Source organism: Apiospora kogelbergensis, assembly GCF_038363985.1.
Source record: "Apiospora kogelbergensis strain CBS 113332 chromosome Unknown utg000001l_segment0_segment0, whole genome shotgun sequence".
In the NCBI taxonomy this organism is placed as follows: Eukaryota; Fungi; Ascomycota; class Sordariomycetes; order Amphisphaeriales; family Apiosporaceae; genus Apiospora; species Apiospora kogelbergensis.
In genome coordinates, this window is record NW_027117418.1 from 7,770,036 (window position 1) to 7,790,779 (window position 20,744).

General features: G+C 54.2%; 9 protein-coding genes across 9 annotated transcripts; 4 read left to right on the forward strand and 5 right to left on the reverse strand.

Moving 5' to 3' along the window:
* Positions 1-648: 648 nt before the first annotated feature.
* PG998_002502 (uncharacterized protein) lies at positions 649-1,992 on the reverse strand (the record flags this gene model as incomplete). Its single annotated transcript, XM_066869320.1, has 2 exons — positions 649-1,715; positions 1,788-1,992. 2 exons carry the CDS (start codon positions 1,990-1,992, stop codon positions 649-651), a joined length of 1,272 nt encoding a protein of 423 aa, XP_066737735.1.
* A 1,004-nt stretch (positions 1,993-2,996) lies between these two features.
* On the reverse strand, positions 2,997-3,590 carry PG998_002503 (rRNA-processing efg-1; the record flags this gene model as incomplete). The annotated part of the gene is made up of 2 exons (XM_066869321.1): positions 2,997-3,244; positions 3,299-3,590. 2 exons carry the CDS (start codon positions 3,588-3,590, stop codon positions 2,997-2,999), a joined length of 540 nt encoding a protein of 179 aa, XP_066737736.1.
* Positions 3,591-4,162: 572 nt separating this feature from the next.
* PG998_002504 (WD repeat domain-containing protein) lies at positions 4,163-7,413 on the forward strand (the record flags this gene model as incomplete). Its single annotated transcript, XM_066869322.1, has 3 exons — positions 4,163-4,742; positions 4,798-5,424; positions 5,480-7,413. The coding sequence occupies 3 exons, from the start codon at positions 4,163-4,165 to the stop codon at positions 7,411-7,413; spliced, it is 3,141 nt and encodes a 1,046-aa protein (XP_066737737.1).
* Positions 7,414-7,518: 105 nt separating this feature from the next.
* On the reverse strand, positions 7,519-9,135 carry PG998_002505 (uncharacterized protein; the record flags this gene model as incomplete). Its single annotated transcript, XM_066869323.1, has 1 exon — positions 7,519-9,135. The coding sequence occupies one exon, from the start codon at positions 9,133-9,135 to the stop codon at positions 7,519-7,521; it is 1,617 nt and encodes a 538-aa protein (XP_066737738.1).
* A 911-nt stretch (positions 9,136-10,046) lies between these two features.
* Positions 10,047-10,991, forward strand: PG998_002506 (uncharacterized protein; the record flags this gene model as incomplete). Its single annotated transcript, XM_066869324.1, has 1 exon — positions 10,047-10,991. The coding sequence occupies one exon, from the start codon at positions 10,047-10,049 to the stop codon at positions 10,989-10,991; it is 945 nt and encodes a 314-aa protein (XP_066737739.1).
* A 1,150-nt stretch (positions 10,992-12,141) lies between these two features.
* Positions 12,142-13,461, forward strand: PG998_002507 (uncharacterized protein; the record flags this gene model as incomplete). Its single annotated transcript, XM_066869325.1, has 1 exon — positions 12,142-13,461. The coding sequence occupies one exon, from the start codon at positions 12,142-12,144 to the stop codon at positions 13,459-13,461; it is 1,320 nt and encodes a 439-aa protein (XP_066737740.1).
* A 153-nt stretch (positions 13,462-13,614) lies between these two features.
* On the reverse strand, positions 13,615-17,038 carry PG998_002508 (uncharacterized protein; the record flags this gene model as incomplete). The annotated part of the gene is given in 5 exon segments (XM_066869326.1): positions 13,615-14,560; positions 14,630-15,136; positions 15,148-15,733; positions 15,757-16,617; positions 16,825-17,038. Coding segments are annotated over 5 exon segments (3,114 nt in total), but the record flags the coding sequence as incomplete, so codon positions are not given.
* A 792-nt stretch (positions 17,039-17,830) lies between these two features.
* PG998_002509 (small nucleolar ribonucleoprotein) lies at positions 17,831-18,451 on the reverse strand (the record flags this gene model as incomplete). Its single annotated transcript, XM_066869327.1, has 4 exons — positions 17,831-17,909; positions 17,969-18,094; positions 18,150-18,216; positions 18,337-18,451. The coding sequence occupies 4 exons, from the start codon at positions 18,449-18,451 to the stop codon at positions 17,831-17,833; spliced, it is 387 nt and encodes a 128-aa protein (XP_066737742.1).
* Positions 18,452-19,244: 793 nt separating this feature from the next.
* PG998_002510 (V-type proton ATPase proteolipid subunit) lies at positions 19,245-20,102 on the forward strand (the record flags this gene model as incomplete). Its single annotated transcript, XM_066869328.1, has 4 exons — positions 19,245-19,270; positions 19,428-19,440; positions 19,581-19,710; positions 19,777-20,102. 4 exons carry the CDS (start codon positions 19,245-19,247, stop codon positions 20,100-20,102), a joined length of 495 nt encoding a protein of 164 aa, XP_066737743.1.
* Positions 20,103-20,744: the final 642 nt, after the last annotated feature.

Here is a 20,744-nt window from a genome sequence, read left to right on the forward strand (position 1 = left end):
ACAGGTTTTCAGTGCTTTGGCGTGATGGATGGTTCCCCAGATTTTGTGAGCTACAGCATATTACCCGTGAGTTCGACGATGGACTTGGGAGCGAGCATTTTATACAACGACACGGATGCTTCGCGAAGAATGACCGAGTCATTTAAGTTGGTGCTCCCCAAACCAGCACAACGAATTTGTAGGAATCCCCTGGTAGACTAGACTGTTTTGGTTTTCCCTGTTTCTTCATTTTGCATAAGAATCTGGAAGGCTTGCCGGCAGACGATACACAGGAGGGGAGGAGCGAGTGGTAAAATATCCTCGTTAGCAATTGCATGAGATCAGGATTACACGGTCATGACCAGGTTCACATCATATCAGAAACAATAGCTTTAATGCTAACATCATCAATCACTTGAGCTCCATCGTGAATTCATAACAGCAAATCTAACGAGTAATAAGTAACGATGCCTATTAGAAATTGACCTTGGTTATGTAAGTAAGTATGTAATTCTTAGGAATGGCCCTGAAAACGCCCGCCCTCCAAGTCATCGAAACCATTGCCGTCATTAACATCATGGAGCCTGGCTACAACCAACTGCGGAAGACAAATAATAAACCAACGCACACGAAGGCAGAGGCCAATAGAAGAGTAAGACAGAGCAGATCCTACTCATTAGTGCAGTCTACTGCCGGGACCAAATCCGCCATTATCTCGCGCTTGATCATGTCGCGCTCATGCTTGATCCTGCGCAGCACCACCAGCACGCGCTTCGCTATCTCCTCCTTGGCGTTATTCTTGCCGATGACGTTCTCGACGTAGCCCGTGCCGTGGGGGAAGTGGCCTGCCTCGAGCATCGAGTGGAAGACGGGGTGGCCCGAGAAGTAACCGGGGCGCTCCGGGTCCGCCGTCACCTCGTAGCGCGGCGCGCCCAGGCCCAGCGCCTTGCAGAGATCGGCCACTTGCGCCGTGAGCCGTCTTCCACCATTCTCGTTCCCCTCCCCTTCCTCGGCCTCGGAGGGGACTTTGGGGTGGGTTTTAGTGTTGGTCGGCGGTGATGTGCCGAGCTCTGAGGGAGCGACGACGGGGGTTCCGCCGCTACTGTTGCTGGCGCTGCTGTTTTGCGGCGAGGAGCTGAGGGGATTCATCCGGGACTTTTGTTCCTGGTGTTGCTGTGGGGTATGGGCAGTGGCGGGAGTATCTGGGAGGGACTGGCGTTTCATTTCGGTGGTGGATGACGATGCTCCTGCCATATCAGTATCATCAGTCGTCGTAGTTGTAGATCTACCCAGTCCTTGCTCCATTTTAATCATCGACGACAACTGATCCATTTCCGACGTCGTCATTTTCTGCCTCTTAGCTTCAGGGGACGACGAGTTCGAAGATATTGACAATGGCCGTGATGCCGTCGTCGACGTCGTCTTCGATGACGATGCAGCACCAGCTCTAAGGGCAGCTGCACCGGGTATCTCTCCAGCGAGTTTCAACGGCATGAGGCCTTGCGTCACGAGCCACTCGACGGCGCACTTCGCGGCATAGTGCTTCGCGGTCTGCTTCTTGGCGAACGAGGGCGGAAGACCCGTGTCCGGGTCGCAGCCCCTCGCCGCGTTCGGGAAAGACTGCGTGTGCTCGGCGATTTGACAGTAGCAGTGCCAGCGCAGGGGCGCCGGGTGGTCCTCAACGGGCTCATCAGTGAAAACTATGCCCGTCGAGACCGGCTTGGCTTGACGGTAGCCTAGGTGTAGCAGGGTATTGTTAGTATGAAGGATCGCAAACATAGTAAATAAAAATGCCTTTCGTTACGCACGATTCAACAATCCAATCCAGTCCTGCCTTCCCAGCTCGGGCTCCGTCACGGGGCCCCGGGGCTTGATGAGCTGGTGCAGGTCCTTGACGGCTTTGCGCTGGGCGGTTGTCATGGTGGAGGACTGGCCTGTGATTTCGAGCTGCTGCTGCATGTTCACCCACTGCAGGATGTCGCTGTAGACGTTTGCGCCCAACGACGAAGACATCTTGGGAGTGCTCTCTGTGCTTTTTTTCTCTCGATTAGAAAACATTCCGGTTTGCCGTACTCATTACGTTTTCGCGAGCGAAGTGATGAATGAGCTCATGGAATGGCATGGAGGTCTTACATGAAGTTGGTTGGTGGGGTTTGGAAGTTTAGTTGGGTAACGCCTCAAGGAAAGTGAACTGCAGCGGCGGCCTCTTGTTATGGCGCCGTGATCAGGCTGCATATGTCGTTGCGAAGTAAAACTAATTGAGGGATGAGAATATGAAGAGTATGTAACAGAATGAACCGATCAAGAATGCCTCCGATTTAGTTAATCGTTTTTATCTCAAGCCCGTGACCGACGAGTTGTCATTGCTATGTAAGAAAATCGCATCATCCTCGTTTCCTCGTCCAAACGAATAAACGCGAACGAAGACACGAGGCAAGCGCTGGTCGCCTCGATTTTGTTTGGGCCGTTTGTCGGCTGAGGACGCTTTCCGATTATCCTGCAGCTATGCACACACACACCTGCCGTATACCCGCCTGCTTACACTGTTGCATTCATTGTTCGGATGCGAGGGACAAACGACTTGGGATGACAAGTTTTAAGTCGCCACTGCATCTAATCTCCAATATCTCGTCGCAGTCGTCATCACACATTTTCTAGGCCATACTCACAGAACATAGCAAATACAGGCCGCCTCTTTTCGGCGTTTGGGGTATCAATTGATCTTCATGCATACAGGCTTCATTCTGGGGGGTTCCATTTCCGCATGGCTTTACGCCCCTTCGAAGAACCCACCATCGCTATCATCATCGCTGTCCTCGTCAGGCTTCGATATAGAGTCCTTCATCTTTACGTCCTTTTGTTTACCGTCTTTCGAAGAAGATGTTTTTGCGTCTTGGGCCTTGGATCCCTTCGAAGCGCGAGTCTCACCCTTGCGTATGTCGCGTTCTCGCAGTGCGATCACTGCCGGTGTGCCTTCTTTCACTGCTTGCTCTATCTCGTGCCATATCGGTGGCCGCTCAGTTCTCAGAGCTTGCGCTGCTTTGCTCGCGGTTTCTGTTTGTTCGCCATCTTTTGTCGCGGGGGCTCGATGCTTTGACGGGGTAGAGACTGATATAGGGTTCGAGATAGGGGAAATTCCTGGCGTATTGGCCGTCGATTTCTGCGACGTGAAGGTCCTTCTCTAATTGTGTTCGCTCTTCTTTGTCCTCGCATGCGCGAAGTTGCTTCAGGATCTGCTTGGCAAGCTTGTCGGCCTTCTTGCGCTCTGTGTGTTTCAAGTCAGCCTATGCTTTCCTCCAGGCTAAGAGCCATAACTTACCAAAGAATCGCACCATGTGGTACTTCGTGATCATTTGCTTCCTTTGCTTCTCATTGCTGGCTTCTTGGATCTTTTGCTTGGAGTGGGCGAGTTCGCGCTCGAGTTCGTTTCGCTTATCCGCCGGGAGTTTCTGGGCAGACCGGAACTGGCGTTCGATGTTTCGGGCTCGCTTCTTCAACCAATTGATGTTATCTGGCCGGGCCTTAGAAACTTTGCCATTCAGATTCTTGCGACGTTTCGGTGCCTGCGAGCCGGCATCGCCATCGGAATGCTTTCTCTTGACGTCTCCCATCTTGAGACTGCCGGTAGTGTTTTGTTTATGCTGTATTTGGCTGCAAGCTTTCGTCACGACTAATTATTGTCTGTTGGTTTGGGATTTTGCTGCAATTCTAACGGCGATAAACTGATAATTTAGGAGGGGCCTCTTACAAGTTGTAGATCGCGCCTGCCCATGAACATTGAACTTTTTGGCGGACCCGGAGAAAAGTAGCAATTGCTTCCGCTGTGGACCCTCTTGACCCCAGCCCCGCTTTACCAATGAGAGAAGGTAGCTTGTACAGGTACATGGCACCAGCTCACAGCTCACTGGGAAGCTGGGTCCTGCGATGGGTTGATGATTGATAGCTCTCACACTGCGAGCCTCCAGCTCAATTGAATTGTTCGAAGAGCATTTACGGGATTCTTCGTTCTTCATAAGGCTCCCCATCTTTGCTGTGGCCAAGAGAAACATGCTAATTGAACTCACCTACCACTCTCGGGGCCATATGAGTTGCATCGTATAGGCAATCGATACACTGTTGAACGTGCTGGAAATCAATCACAGCTGTTACATGACCCTATAGAAAGGGCCGCAAGACCGAGGCCATGGATCGCCCGGAGCCAGGACTCATCAAATGGTCGCCCAACGCTGCCTACGACAGTTTTCTTCACGTCAATCTGCAGCATCGTGTTGTTCAGTTTTATGAGGCCACCGGTCATGCACAGCGCGGCCAGTTCGACTTCAAAAAACGCACCAAACACGATGACTTCCCTCCCTTGACCACATATGACTGGTCACCTTCCATACCAGGCCTGGTGGCTGTCGGCACCTCCTCTGGTGTCGTCAATCTGCTCCGAGTGGATGATGACTCAAATGCTTACATGGAGTTAAACCTCCGTGTAAATCGCCTGTGTCATGCGGTAGCCTTTAATACGGGCAGCCTGCTGGCCGTCGGTCTTGAGCGTGTCAGAAATGACCAATGTCTTCATATCTGGGATGTCAGTCGTGCTTCCCCTATTGATGCGAATATCCCCGGCTTCGCCATGGACAACTCCAGCATCCTTGAGCCTGTTCACCGACTGGAGCCGAGCGTGGCCGTCTCGAGTGTCAAGTTCTTCGAGGATTCGCCTCAGACACTTGCAGCGGGAATTAAAAACCAAGGCATTCGTATATATGATCTTCGTGGTGCGTAATATCCCTGAATGCTGGAAACACACACAGAAGATTGACACTGTTCTAGATCCCCATGGCGCTGTTATCACGTACCCCACCAAGATGAACAATAACTTGTCCATTGACTACAAAGATCCCAATTATTTTGCCTCAACAGCTTTGGACCAGCCAAGTGTCGTCGTTTGGGATCGGCGGGCTACATCTCGCTCGTCGTCATCTCCATCATATCTGGAAGCTGTGGATTCCGATGATTTGCCTTGGGGTGCTGCTTTGAAGCTGGATCAGGCAATCGACTTTGAGCCAGAACAGTTCGCAGATAAGCACTCGCTGATTCGTTCTTTGCGCTTTTGTCGAGATCAGAGAGGCTTGCTTGGTGTATTGTCTCGCACTGGTCAGCTCAAGGTCCTAGACTTGCATAGAGAGTTCACGACACCCAGTATGGAATACGAAGGCAGCCCTGAGCTGCTGCAGGTACGATGGTCTTATGAGCTTGATTTGGGCTACTCTAGCCATGACAAGCGAAATGACCGGATAGTGTCTTTCGACTGGGTGACTGTCGATTCTCCGGCTCTAACGCCGAGGGCTATTGTTTTACGTGCTAACGGTGCTTTCGACATCCTGGAGAAACCCTCCCACGCCACTGACCATGTATATGACATGGTTCCTTGGCAACCGCCGTACAGAGGTATTGAAGGTTAGTCTCACTATTTCCATTGATGTAAACTTGGACTTGCACTGACGAAGAACAGAGCCCGGTTCATATCATGATCTCATGCAATTTGAGGCGTCGCAATTCCCTGAGATGGTTGGCCCGCTGCTCGTCAAGGAGGCACTTTCCGACATACCTATATTTGGATCCACACCAGCAGATGTCGACGCGGTAGTGAACGGTATTCTATCATCGCAGCCTTCGGAGTACCACAAGACTCAAGATGCAGAGACGAGTAACAAGACACTACCTGAAACGTACACCAATGCCACATCTACGGCGGAGAAACTGCGCGCCTTAAGACAATTTGCCAGAGAATTCCAGAAAGAAAGTAAACCTAGCGGAAAGAATGGGAAGCGGAATGCTAGTCTCGAAGATATGACTCAGGAGATGGATGATCTATCGATAGATCGCCCCGGACCGCCCTCCAACCGGCAACTACACGAGCGGCTGCTCAGTTCAACACAGGAGACCGCAGGCTTCCCCAAACATGCCCATGCTCTTTTGGACCATGTGGCATTGCTCCGAGCGAGCGACAAGTACTTGTTCGACTTCGCCGCGAATAGAGATATAGCGTCGGATGATCCCTGGATTCGAGATGTCTGGGACTGGATTACTGGTGCCGAGCAAGATGCAGAAGACGAAGGTATGGTGGCTATGGGAATAGACTTAAGTTACATGGGAACTCGCACCATATGGGCCAATGACCTCGGGCAACAAGGTTCGACAAGACTGGCCGAAGGTATGGCTGTCCCTGATAGAGCCGCCTGGGAACGATGCCTACAGTCTATCATCAAGCAGTTCGGCGTTCCAAAATATGAAGGTGCTGGAACAAAGTGGCCAGCTCATCGACAAGCCTGTTTGCGAATCTGCGGCTGGGGTAGGTCCAACCAGAGCGACCTTACTGATTTTACCAAAACGCCTGTATCTGAACGTACATCTTCATGGCACACCATGGCAACTGCCCATGCGCTGTTCAGGGGTGATACGAAAGAGGCCATTCAAATTCTGAAGCGTGCCAGTACGGAGTATCCAGAACTTCTCTTCGTATCACTTGCCTTGCAACTTATTGGGCGCGGGGACGTGGATTTGGCTAAAGAACAACTCGATTTCGACGATGCCGTTGCTTCCAAAACGGACCCATATCTGCGGGCGATATCATCCCTCATCGCTACTAATAACTGGGAAACAATTGCCAACCAGGATTCGCTACCTTTGAGAGAACGCACATTCGTGGCTTTCCGACATCTCGATGACGAGATCCTCACCAAATGGCTCGAGAAGCAAGTTGCTAGAACGGTGCACACAGGAGATGTCGAGGGCATTGTGTTGACAGGAATCACGGAGAGGCTAGTGGATATTCTGGCCAAATACGTTGAGAAGTTCAACGATGTCCAGACAGCAACCTTGATCACATCGATCTGCGCGCCCCGCTACATTGATGACTATCGTTGCCATGCATGGCGGAATGCCTACAGGGCGTATCTGCAGCGTCACAAAGCCTTCTATCACCGTACCAAATTCGAGGTCGAGAGCACCAAAAAGAGCAAACGCGATGGCGTCCCCACGGTAAAGCCGCCATCGCGACAAATTGCACTTCGCTGCGTCTATTGCGACGCCGAGTACGAACTCTCCAAAGCAGGGGCTAGTCAGCCGCCCGTCACAGGTCTCCGAAATCCTCTGATGGCAACCAGCATGAAATCCGGCGTCGCGTGTCCAAATTGCGGTCGCCACCTGCCCCGTTGCGTCGTATGCCTCGAGGTCGTTGGCGTTTCTCGTAGCGACAAGCCTGAGGCTGCTACAGATCCTGAAAAGAAGGTTGCGGCTAGGTTCCCAACTTTCTGTCTGAAATGCGAGCACGTACTACATTTAGATCATGCGCGGCAGTGGTTCGCACGTCACGTTGAGTGTCCCGTACCAGAGTGCCGATGTCGATGCAATCTCAGGGCAAACCCGGAATTGAACTACCACTGAAGAAAAAATGGACAAGTAAGAATTGTATGGTCATATATTCATCTATGGACTGAGATGGGTTCTTTGGTCTTCACCCGGCGCTCATATCAATATAATAATCTTGTTCTACGCCAATGCCCTCGAACCCTCTTGCGCAGTTTCTGTAGTAGAGGTTGAATCTGTTCCCGGCTTTATTGGCTTACGACCAAGCCAGAAGAACACGACCACAGCCCCCGACGCAGCCCACACCGCAACCGCCCAGGTCATGGTGCCCCAGCCGGGGCCCCCGTTTACGTAACCCGCGAACAAGGGCCCGATAGTACCACCCAACGCAAAGGCCATGGTGAACAGCCCGTAGCCGATCCCGTAGACGCCCTTCTCACCGAAGATGCCCGGAAACTCGGCCTCCTTCTCATCGATGACGTAGGTGATCTCGGCCATGAGCGGCGTGTTGGAAAAGACGAGCGCGCTGCCTAGGACGGCCAGGAGCACGCACAACATGACCTTGTGCGCGATGGTATTCTCGGTCACGAAGCGGAGGCAGATCAGCAGCGGCACGCAGGCGACGAAGCCCCCGAAGGATGGCCACTTGGCGCCGTAGCGGTCGGCAAGCCAGCCAACGCCGGGGGCGATGAAGCCTGGCAGGAAGATGGCGAGGAACATGAGGCCGGCGGCGGTCGAGTTCCAGCCGAAGGTCTCTTTTACGAAGAGGGCTAGGACAGCGTCGAAGCCCATCATGATACCGGCCTGGGAAAAGAGACCGTAAAGAGCCGCGAGCAGCCGTGGTGATTTGACGAGGACCAGGATTGACCGTAGCTTAGAATGCTTGTATTGGGGTACTCCTTCAGCGGGTTGGCTTTGGGATGTCGGCCCCACTCCTCCTGTCTCTGTCTCGTTTCGCAGGCTGCCTTCCTGGCCTGCTCGCGACTCCGTTGTCTCTGCTCCCGTGTTGGCTCCTCCCACTTGAGTCATGGGAGGCTCGGCACTAGCATTACCAACTACCTTCGATTGCTTCTCTATGTCTCCGTTGCTCTCAGTCCCTGTTGCTGGTTTCTCATCCGTTATCCACTGCCGGGCAACTTTTTTCTCGATCATGAAGAGTCTCATGAGGATATCTAGGGCTACAATGCCGAAAGCAATATAGTACACGGCATAATAGCCGGCGGCGTTGTAAACAGCACCTCCCACGACCGGTGCTACGATCAAGCCTATGGACATGGCGATGCCGACGTAGCCCATGGCGACACCTACGGCAGTGTCCAAGGTATCCACGAGAAGAGCACAGCCGACGCTCCAGACGATGGCGGCGGCGACACCCTGCAGCAAGCGGCCCAGCACGAGGAGCCCGATAGAATGGCTAAAGCAGAGCAACAGCGTCGATGCGGCCAGAGCGATTAGACCGAGAAGCAAGGGCCACCGCCGCGACGAGGTGTGGTCGGCGTATAAGCCAGCTAAGGGGCTAGCCACGAACAACGCGCCGCTGTAGCAGGCCAGTAGAATCGCCGTCCACTGCTGGACCTGGTCCTCCCCCAAGCCGACCTGGACGGTCAAGGAAAAGGGGACGACGGGCACGATGAGTGCGTAGAAGAAGATGTCGGTGAAGATGGCCAGGCACACGGTCAAGATGATGGTGAAAGACGAGGAGCGCTGCTTCAGCAGGAACGGCGGCTTGCTTGAGGCGCTGACGCCGCCCGCCGGGGGCGCGCCGGACAGAAACTGCCAGATAGTGGCGAAGGCACGCATTGTGCTATTGTTCTGGAAAACCCCGTATTCTTTATGTTTATGAAGCAGTAGCCATCAGAGGGAACGATGAGAGGAATTAAGATTTTACAACCTCTATCGTTCACACATACACAAACGGCCAAAAATCCCCTGTTTGGGGTAGTCGATATAAACGAAATAGATGATGCGAAGATAATGTTAGAGTCACCGGAGCAAGGTATCAAACCAACCATATTTCGACTTAAGCACATGGTCGATACTTGTATAAGAACCAACGGTCCCGCGGGGCCCGCCCGATTTGTGGACAGCCATTCACGGCGTGCGTACGTTTTTCTCTCGTGCGGAATCGGGGTCTTCAGTTTCTTGGACATGGTGGTATCGGTGGAGTTAGTTCTGACCATCTTACAGCTAAACTGCTAGGTATAGCCTTGGCAGGTACTCAATAGTGGTGGTGGGAATCGTCGAACCAGGATCCCACTGCACAGATTTCTGGTCGCGTGTTTGGGATGGCAAGCGCGACGACAGTACGGACGACTCTGCACCAACATCGCGAGGTCTCGCAGATGTCTGATATCTTTTGCGTTTCGACGACATGGGATGGAAACATACTGATTACGTACTCGATCATTGCATGGCATTTGCCGGATGCGTATAAGTACTCACTTGGTAGCCAAAGCTTGACTTGATACAAGACGGATTAGTGCACAAAGTTATGTACGGCTGCGACCTAGAGAAGCACGCAGCACGGGTCCCTCCCTACCTATCTTATCTGGTGCCCCACTCGACGCTTCAGAAAAAACTTTGGCCCATATCCTGACCTCTTATTTTCTTCTCCTGCAATCCTTTCATCACTGCAACTTCCCGTTCCAATCGTCTCTCACGACACACACAACATGCCTCTGCTGTTGTGATCGTTGAGCCCCTGATCAATCATGGCTGAACAGCCTGCGTCCTCCCGGGATGAGTTCCTGACTCTTCCCATCTCGATCCCTCCACTACCCTCGTTCCCCGTTCCCACGACACATCACATTTACCTGCGCCGAAATGCAAAGGTTCTCACCAGGGACGACAAGCGAAGTCTTTTCCTTGTAAATGTACCCGTGGACAGCTCCGAGCCACACCTCCGCTCCCTCTTCACTAGTCTGGTAGGCGCTGGAAAGTTTGAGTCTGTTACCTTCGAGTCCGAAGCAAAGGCTGCCAAGTCTTCTATCGAGCCAGCTCAGGCTCTGCGATTGGCTTCGCATCAGAAGAAGAGGAAACGCGAAGAGGAAGAAGAAGCCCAGCGGATCAAGGATGAGGTCGCCGCTGAGATGCCATCGACATGGACACGCCCACTGCACAGAAGCGGCGGCTCTGCCGTCGTCCTGCTCGCAGACGAACGCAGTGTTGAAATCGTGTTGAAGGCAGTCAAGAAGCTGCACAAGTCGAAGCAATACCCTGTTTGGGGTGAAGGCGTTGGCGACAAAGCACCCGCGCTTGGCTCCACCTGGCTCAAAGCTCACAACAAGCTTGTGTACCCAGGCAACGCTGCCATGCAAGCTGTCGTGGATGCCTTCTTCACTGTCTACAACAGGAAGGAGGCCGAAGCCGAACGCCTCGCCCGCGAGTTGCGCAACGAACCCGACGAGGATGGCTTTGTCACAGTCACCCGCGGTGGTCGCGTGGCTCCTGCCCGGATGGACGAGGCTGAGGAGGCCAAGAAGAAGATGCTGGAGAGGCAGGAGAAGAGGAAGGACGAGACCCAAAACTTCTACCGCTGGCAGCTGCGGGAGAAGAAGAAGGCTGAGCAGGCTGCCTTCTTGAAGGGTTTCGAAGAAGACAAGAACAAGTTGAGAGCCATGCGCGAAAAGAGACGCAAGGTCCAGCCAGATACCTGAAGTACTCTGGATCTTCTACCCCAACCCAACACTCAAAACAACAAACCACCGCGTCGGACACATCGTCCAGCGCAAGCGAATGCTACCCACGAGGGTTGAGACTGCTGAAAGGTATGTTTCCTCGTATACCTTGATCCGACTTGCATGATGAGATACGCGGGGGCCAGCCTAGTGCTCTCGGATACTAGCTTTCATGCTAGTGTCTCGAGTACAGATGCCGATAACACCCGCATATCAAATAATCTTCTCAACTATCTCTGAAAGACCGTCATCCTTTCTCGATTTCCAGGAGCCAACCAAGCGAGCCTCCGCTGACCCTGGTAACAGATAACACTGCTGGGTTACTTATTGCTCCGTGTATCTGCAACCTTTGGGTCAGTGCTGAGAGCGCTGCCAATGGGTTCGGACTCTTCGAAGGTGGCCGAAACGGCACCATGTGTGCTGGCCGTTGGTGCTCGCTTTCCAAACCGAGTTGGCCGGCTTCAGGGCCATTCAAACAACAGATGCATATTCCTGTTGCATATAGCTCGATCCATTATTGGACGAGGTCAGTAGATCTTCAGGTAGTATCAAAGGGGACATTTGTCCCTGAATACTGACAAGCAGTTCCTGCTACCCTTTTGGGCTTCCACTGACTTGGATGTTTGTGACGATGATTATCATGTGTGTTTCTGAAGTTCTTTGAACACGCCAAACCACGCTTCGGCGTAAAATGGCACTCGCAACCTTTACTCTATGGTGCGAGTGTCCTGGTTCATGGCGAAGATTGATTATTTAGACCCGTTGCTGGGCGCCTGCATTTGAGAAATCGTTTTGAATTTCTACGAGAATACAGGAATCAGTAGAGGTTACATACTATCGCTAGGCAAGACTGTCTAGTAACAGTTACCAGCAGTTCAATACAATATAACTCGTTATCCATCACAAAATCACATTAATTCGTCTTTTCTTCGAATCCCATTTTTTGACGTATGGTTCATTTTTGCCGGGCCCCACCGCCACTAATCCTGTGTCGAGGTTGGTGAAATTCTATCTCCCAGTCGAGTTCAAAACTTCTTCAAATTGTAAAAACGAACTCATGTACATGAGTTTGTCCTATCTGTTGCCAAGTCGTTTTCTCTGCTTCCCTTCTTGATCTCTCAGTTTCACAATGGCGAGAGAACACAACAAGTTACCGGATAGGGCGCCGGCGGCCAAAAAGGCCCCGCCCAAGTCGAAGAAACCACAGAACAAGCCCAAGAAATCTAGCAACAAAAGAGAGGAAGAGGAAAACTCGGGCTCAGAGGCTCCCGGAGCCGCGCCCGCCAAACCCTCCAAGCTGTCGCCTGCCGAACTGAAGCAGGAGCAAGCCCTACTTGATATCTTCAGCGACACCTTCGCCGACGTGCTGGGCCTCGACAACTTCACGTCGGTGCTCCAGGAGGTCAAGTCGGCGCTTTACAACCGCGACTTCGAAAAGGCCTTTGGCAGCGAGCAGTACCTTGAGGTTTACGCCGCACGATGGAGCCCCACGCGAGCCCTGTGCTACGCCAAGGTCTTAGGCGGCATCCGGGACCAGCTCGAGGACCTCGTGGTTGATGGCGATCGTCGTCGGCGACTGCGCGCCGCCAGGGCCGACGGTGATGCCGATGCCGATGCTGCTCTTACTAAGGAGGCTAGTCGCCAGCCCCTACGGATGCTGTCCATCGGTGGCGGCGCGGCTGAAATTGTTGCCTTTGCATCGTTGTTGAGACACACCGACGGTAGCGATAACGCAGACGAATCTACGGAACCATTAGTCGGTGACCTCCATCTCGTGGACACGGGTCCCTGGGGTCAAGTGGTGACGAAGCTGCAAAAGAGCCTGACCACGCCGCCGCGTCTGTCCAGCCACGCTAGCCCCCAAGCCCACCAGGCGAATCGGGCTCTGGTCGAACCAGCCACCCGGCTCTCTTGCAACTTTACGCAGCAGGACGCCCTGAGCATGACGCCGGAGCAGCTTACCGAGGCTGTGCGCGGCAAAGACCAGGAGAAGCCCGGACCCGTGCTCGTGACACTCCTGTTCACGCTCAACGAGCTCTACACGGGCGGCGGTATCGCCCGCACCACGGCGTTCTTACGAATGCTCACGGCCTGCGTGCCCGAGGGCTCGCTGCTGCTCGTTGTTGATAGCCCGGGGAGCTATTCCGAGGCCGCCGTGGGTAAAGGGGACGACGCCCAGAAGAAGAAGTATCCTATGCAGTGGCTGATGGACCACACGCTGCTTACAGTCGACAAGAAGCAGCCAGCAACTACTTCCACATCCCCTCGTTGTCGCTGGGAGAAACTGGAGTCACATGATTCGATTTGGTTTCGCATGGCCGCTGAGTTGCGGTACCCGTTCCAGTTGGAGAACATGCGGTATCAAATGCATCTGTACAAGGCCGTTATTACTACTACTACGACGACTACTTCTACTTCGAAAGAGGAAAACGACACCACCACCGGCTGAGCCCAGGTCCCAAGCGTATCTATGCTCCTTGCCTCTAGTATATGTACGCCTCCCTAAGTATGCTATGCTATGCCATGCCACGTCTACCCAACGAAGACACGCTCCCTCTCTGCGTTCGTCCGTTCTTTGAACCCAGCAATCGAGAAGGGATCATCACGCCCAGACCAGCTTCTTGATCGTATGGCCCAGCTGCTCCAACAACCCCGTGTTCCGTTTCGCCTCCGCCAACGAAATGATGTCCTGCCTCTCGACGATGCTCTTCCGCTCCGCCTCGCCCTGGAACCTGGCGATCGGCTGGTTCACAAAGGCGAGCCTCTCAATCTCACTCGCGAGCATATCAACCTGCTGCGCCTCCGTCAACACCTTGGAATCCCGGCTATTGTTAATGTTGGTTTTGGCTCTTGCGTCCGCGAAAGAGGACTGTGCGTATAGGGCCTTGAGCGCGATCCTCTTGGGCGGCTGCTTTGGCTCTTGCTGCTTGCGCCCGGCGCCAAAGATCGGTCCGAAGACTCCTCCCCCTCCACCAGAAGGCGAGGTGGGGGAAGTAGCAGCCGGCGTGCCGCTGGTGTTCTCGTCGCTACCATCTTGTTGCGGCGGTCCGGACACGCTGGAAAGCGATCGCGTATTGACGCGGCGGATATCCTTCTCCCCGGGCTCGTATGTCACTACCAACCCCATGTTCTTCGACTCGTCCGCTTGCGCGGGCGAGATGGTCGAGGTGATGTAGGCGCCGACCTGGATGCCCAGGACGTGGGACATGTCGACCCTCTCGAAGGAGGAGACCTTGTCGAGCTTCCAGTCGAAGCGACACAGGTAAAGCGCGGTGCCCGTCAAAAGCAGCACCACTTCTTCGAACGGCAGGCTCTTGATGGTATCCGAATGGTGGGGGCTCAGCAACGTCCAGCCCCCGATGAAGTCTTCCTTGTCCTCTTCGACCACAATCTTCCGGGACGTTTCGATGGCCTGTTCGCGCATCCTGGCCATGGAAACGGCTGGGTCCTTCGTCATCATCGTGGCTTCAAACTCCTCAAAGACCAGAGACGTGACGTTGCCGAGGAAGAAGTCGATTGCGGCTTGGCTGAAATAGTCGTTGACCATACTACAAGAAAAGAAAATATTAGCATCTCATCAACCAACCACTTCACAAAGCAGAGCAGATGTCTCTTACCCATTGTAGAACCGAGTGAGCGATAGTCCTAGATCATTGACCATGCCCCTGTAATCGCGTTTCCTCGTCCTCGTGTAGTCTCCCTTCATCGCCGCCGTCGACGCGTACTGCTTCGAGATGGCGTCTCCGTTGTCTGCCCAAAGCGTGTTGAACCAGCTCGTCTGCTGGTCGAGCTGCGCCGCCATGTCGAACCCTTCCTCTTTGAACTGCTGCTCGAGCATGTGCTTGCCAAACGAGCTCTGGCAGACGTTGGTGCGGTCCAGACAGTCCATGCAGTTTGTCCGCAATGCCCCCTTTTGCTTCTGGACAAGCATGGCTATCTGGTGGTCGTCGCCCTTGCACCCCTCCTCCTCAACTGTGCTGCCCCATTCCTCGAGGCGCGGGCCGAGGATGTCGAGCAGCAAGCTTACATTCTCGAACTTCATGCCGCGACAGGCCGAGTGAAAATCGAACCACTCGAAGTCCAGCAGCTGCTGCTCCTGGCCATCTCCCCCTTTTCCTTCCTCTCTTGGTTGTACATCTCAACGTTCTTCTCGTAGGCGTTCCCGATCAGGGACTCGACTCCATGCTTCTCGACGAGGTTGACCAGCTGCATCTTGCCGTACCGGGCGCCGAGCTGGTCAAAGTGCCGGCTGAAGGCGCGGAAGTTGGTCGCCTCGGAGTGCTGCAGCTCCGGCACGGGCTTGAGGCTGTAGGGGGACTGGGTGAAGAACAAGGGGATGCTGCCGCGGATCTGGACGAAGCTGTGCACCTTCCCGTCGGCCCAGTTTGCGGTCGACAGGATCTGCTCCGTTTCGACGCCGTTGGCTGTGTTGCCTTGGTCGTCGATGCCGCGCCGCAGGTACCGCAGCCCCGCCCGCTCGGTGCTGCGCCGCGAGATGACGGTGATCAGGAACTTCTTCTCGCTGGACCGCAGGTCCTTGTCCTCGGGCGGGTTGTCCGGGTCCAGCGAGGAGTCCTCGCGGGGCTTCCACGCGCTCAGCTCGACCGACGCGTTCGGGGCCGTGTCGCTGTCGACCTGGGGCGGGTCGCGGTCCATGACGAAAGGCGCTGGCCCACGAACCCCTGCATCAACGGCAGAAGCAGCGCGCTCTCGTTGGCCTCCTCGAACGGTTGCAAAAGGTTACGGTTCCAGAAGAATAGGGGGTCGGCCGTTTGGTGAAGCGGCGTGTCGGCGACTCGTGTCCCCTTTTTCTCCAGGCTCCTCGTGATGTCGATGTCGTAGGAGAAGTAGAAGCTCTTGCTCTCGCCGAACCAGATGTGCGCCATGCGCAGCAGCTTGGGCAGCAGGCTCTCCGCCGTGGACACGGCGGTTGCGACGCCCTTGTCGGCCGTCTCGGCCACGACGGCCTTGCCCAGTTCCTTGTCCGCCTTTTGTTCCGTCTCCTCCTTCTTGGAGCGCTCGTCCGTCTCGCCGGCGCTGGTGGCGTCCTGTTGTTGCTTCTGCTGCTGCGACTGTCCCTCTGCAGGTGCAAGCGAAGATGATGAAGATAGCGTCTTATCGTCGCTAACGCCCAAGCTGCGCGCCTGCTCCTGCATCCAGCCGCCGTGGCTGAACCACCGCTGCGCGAAGCGGCCGTACGTACCGCGCCGCTTGATCACGTCCTCGGCGACGGAGCTCTTGCGCCCGTGGATGTTCCCCTCGGACGCCACCGCAAGGCCGCCATTATTGCCGCTGCCATCTTTACCCGCCTGGTCTTCCCTGTCGCTCTGTACGTCATCCGCATCCCCCGCATCTAGCATGGACGCCGCGTCGGTGTCCGAGTCGTCCGTCGTGCCGTCGCCGTCTTGGCGGCCCTCGCGGGCGCGGTTGGCCCGCCGGATCTGGATGCTGGTGTGTCGGATCGCGGCCTCGGCCTCGGTCTGGGAGGTGCACGGCGTCAGGGCCACATCGGTGACGACGTAGACGGGATACCCGCGGATCTGCGCGACCTGTTGGCGGCCGGTGATGGTGATGAGGTACGAGAGTCGCGAGACCGTAAAGAGCCCTTAACAGGATCCCAAGTCAGTTTCTTCTAGTAATCAGCAAAATCAGGGTCACCCGCGTGACGTCTCCCTTATTCTCCTTTCCCCCTACATCCACGCCGCCAGGAACATACAGTGATTTCTTTCGTGCTGCTTCAACCACTAGTGTCCAAATCCACACTTTCCCCGCAAAGAGATACATAGAGAGGAGGGGGCCATCCCGTACGTACCTATAACACCAAAAGCCTCAAACGAGGAGTTGGGCCGCGAGACATCAGGCAGCTGATCCCGGGGCAGAGAGGACAGCGTCGTCGCCTCGCCATAGCGGACCTTGACGGGCGGCGAGGGCGCTCTTTGGCCCTTTGCTGCGCGAGCGGCTGGATGATCAGGCCGTCGACGGCGGCGCAAATCAACAGTTTTCGCGCCAAAGGAGCGGGCATATTCTCTGTCGTGTATGTATGCGTCTGTCTGTCTGGTTCAAAGCAATCCTTGAAGAATCGGAGTGCTCTCTAGACTCGGTTGGGCGAGGACTGGTGTTTCATCTGGCTGACCATGGTATGTTTTTGCAATAGGTGGGTTAGGAAGTCTAAGTTATACTAAGTACAGTCTGCAAAAAGTGGTATATGGACGTAGAAAGGGTACAGGGCAACAGGAGAGGTTGCAGTAGTCGAAGTGTAGTATATAGTATCCCAGACAACCAATTGGAGGTCAGCCGACGGGTTGGGAGTGAAGAAGAGGTAGTGGGTAGTGTGGTCGGTGTCTTGGATGGTGCTATTCTTGCTACGAAGCGCCAGATGACATAACGATTGATCTTTAGCGATGGTGGGGCAGCTGCTCAGCTCGTCAACTTCGTCTCCGTGGCGTGCATGCTAATTACATGGTGGGGGGTTTGGCACAGAATCAGGATCCTGGTTGCGACACACACCCAATCACATGTAACACCGCGACCTTGTGCCTTGTGTCCCTACATACAGACACTACTATCACACTGCTGTTCCCCTGTCGCACACAGCGGGGATACGATCGTCACAAATATACGGCTTCGGGTTCAGGCAAATTCCTAGTCCATTGCAGCTATCAACTATTGTCTAACGAACGTGACCATGTGCGACCAGTCCCGTACAGACTGGTGCCCGGCGAATAAACATGACCAAGCCAGTACTGCAAAGACCGCATAGCATAGCCAGCTCCTCCAAGTCACCCCAATATGCCTATTACCAGTCAGAGGTTGGCGACTTAGATCATGAGGCGCTCGATCTTGTCCTTCATGGAGCGGATCTGGTTGTTGAGATCGGAAGCTTCGTTGGAGGTGATCCTAGTAACATATCATTAGTATTCTGTCCAAGCTAGATTCTCTCGAGCAAGTTGGCTTACGAGGCAGCGATGACAGCTCGGGAGACACCGCAGGCACGGCCCAGGGCGATCTTGCTGGGGACATAGACGTAGACAACGTTCTTGTCCTCAGCGAGCAGAGGCAAGTGCAGGAGAATGGCCAGAGGGCTAACACATGGTTAGCTTCGTTATCAACCCCAAGAATCCAATGGAGTCTACCAACCTGGTGTCAGCGGCGAGAATCACGATCTCAGCGATACCGCGGTTAAGAGTCTTGGTGCATTCGTTGGCTGCGATAACAAGTTAGTTATTGTCTTGGGCAGGTTGATCTGTCAAAGACATTTCGAGAGGTGGGAGCAGGTAGGCATGTGAATATAGAGATGGTGGCTCGGATCCTGTCATATACGTACCACCCTTCTTGAGTTGACGGTAATGGCTGGCCTGCTGGGTCAGGTCGAGGAGCTCCTGAGCGAGCTGGGGCGAGGCCAAAGGCCAAGCGGCGGAGGTGTTCTGGTCGGCCGACATGTTGATCGGGTACGGTTTCAGGTAAGTTGAATAGACTGAAGCGCTGGACTGATGTGATCGTCAGGGTTCCTTGCGATTGCTCGCCCTGTAGGAATTGCACGGGGAAAGATGGGGATAGAAGTTTGGGATGTTCGTTGGTAGAATCCGTAACTCTTCTCGCGACAGAAAAAAAAAGATTTACGGCAAATGATAACAATTCCCCAGCAATCAGAGTGGGGCTGGCGTATCTCGTTGGCTGTGGCTGTGCGTTTTTGTTGTTTTGGGTGGCTGGAGAGTGCTGAGCGCCCAGCACCCAGTGCCCACTACCAATGCAGATGCCAGATGCATCTGTGCTGAACTGAAAGCTGGCTGCATAACGTCGCTTGGGCCTTGCAGAGAGGTCTCCCGCTAAAACCAGCGACCAGGTCGGCAGAGCGTTTCTCCGGCCGGCCGAGGTCCCCCACGGGCTGACATAATGACTCGGACGAAGGCGGCCCCTGGAGAGAGAGCGAAACGAAGCAGAGCCAGAGCCAGAGCCAGAGCCAACCCAGCCAACCCAGCCAGCCCAAGCAAAAGCACTGCCAGACCTGACACTTGACCTCTGCTCTCCAAAGCACCAGCCGCAACTCGTCTTCCCGTCGAAGCTACCTACAACAACAAAAATCCACCATCAACCAACCAAACAACTTTCTTCAACTCCCTCCCCGGTTTACCTGTTGTCGCGAAGCCAGTCCTTTAGCTCTTTTCCCATTTCCTCTTCTTCCATTTTCTCCCTTTTCAACCGTATTCATTCACACTCACAACTCCCGTCAAGATGTCGCTAACCTTCTCTGAGGCATGGTACGTAATCGATCCGCGCCTTTTTCTCTCCATGGCCTGCCGAGCTTCGAGCTCCATTCATTCGAGCTCGCAGCATCGCCATCAAGCCGGGAGATGTCTTCTTCCATCACGGTATTCATCATGAGGATCTTCTTCGCTAACATTTACTGTGCTTTAGCCCCGTCTACGCGGTTAGTAACTCCCTCGCCCTTCGCGGTGCCCCCGAGTCATCGAAGCTCTCTCACCCGACGACATCGTCTCATCGATCAGAAAAAGCTGCGGGGGGCTCACGTCAATCAATAAGGATCTTCAGTGGCTAACATTTACATAGCCGTTCTTCGGTGCGATGGGTTGCACAGCCGCTATCGTCTTCACCTGCCTGGGTGCCGCCTACGGTACTGCCAAGTCTGGTGTCGGTATTGCCGCCATGGGTGTTCTCCGACCTGACCTGATCGTCAAGAGTACGAATCATCCTCTCCGAAACTCATCTTGGTCCGTTTCATCATCGCTGACTTGCCCCCTTCCAGACATTGTTCCCGTCATTATGGCTGGTATCATCGGTATTTACGGTCTGGTCGTCTCTGTCCTGATCTCCGACGGTCTCACTCAGCGCCTTTCCCTCTACACTGGCTTCGTCCAACTCGGTGCCGGTCTCGCCGTCGGTCTGTCCGGTATGGCCGCTGGTTTCGCCATTGGCATTGTCGGTGATGCTGGTGTCCGCGGAACTGCCCAGCAGCCCCGTCTCTTCGTCGGCATGATCCTGATTCTCATTTTCGCCGAAGTCCTGGGTCTTTACGGTCTCATTGTTGCCCTTCTCATGAACTCCAAGGCCACGCTCGACACCAGCTGCTAGGCGCGCAACGCGCCGATGGCACAACAAATCGGGAGTGTAATCTAAGTTGCACTGCGAAATGCACACGATGTTTCGAAAGGAACGGAAGAAACACTTGATCCCGACAAGTTGTATCTACGCCGACACAAAGCTATCATCGGACCTTAAGAACATCAATGTCAAAGAGCAAAGGAAATCTGGGACTGCGGCACCATCGAGGAAGCAGATTTCAGAATATATTACGAATAAAGGGGTGGCGTGGTTACTAGAGCGGTTGCTATGCCGTTTCTTGTGTGCGATGCGGTGGGAAGACAGAAGTAGGGTGTTTGGGTGTGCCGTGATGATGAGTAAAAGCTCATATGTATTACTGTTGTTGCTGCATATTGTTACCACTTCGGACCGGTTTCTCATCATAGAACGCTTGGATGGGGAAGAGTTTGTACGTTAGGCTGGTAATTGAACTTTTTCCCGGAAACTTTGCCGTGTCTCGGGAATATTCTACAACCCTCGTGAGACCACGTTCACGTAGTACTAAATTGTCAGCTTCCAACAACTCCGGTTCCTATCTGAGTTTGATGTGGCCTTCGTACCTGTATGGCTCTTGAGAAGTGATCAGTCAGTCCTCCGTGCCATTGTACAACATGATAGCCTCATGCTCCGAAG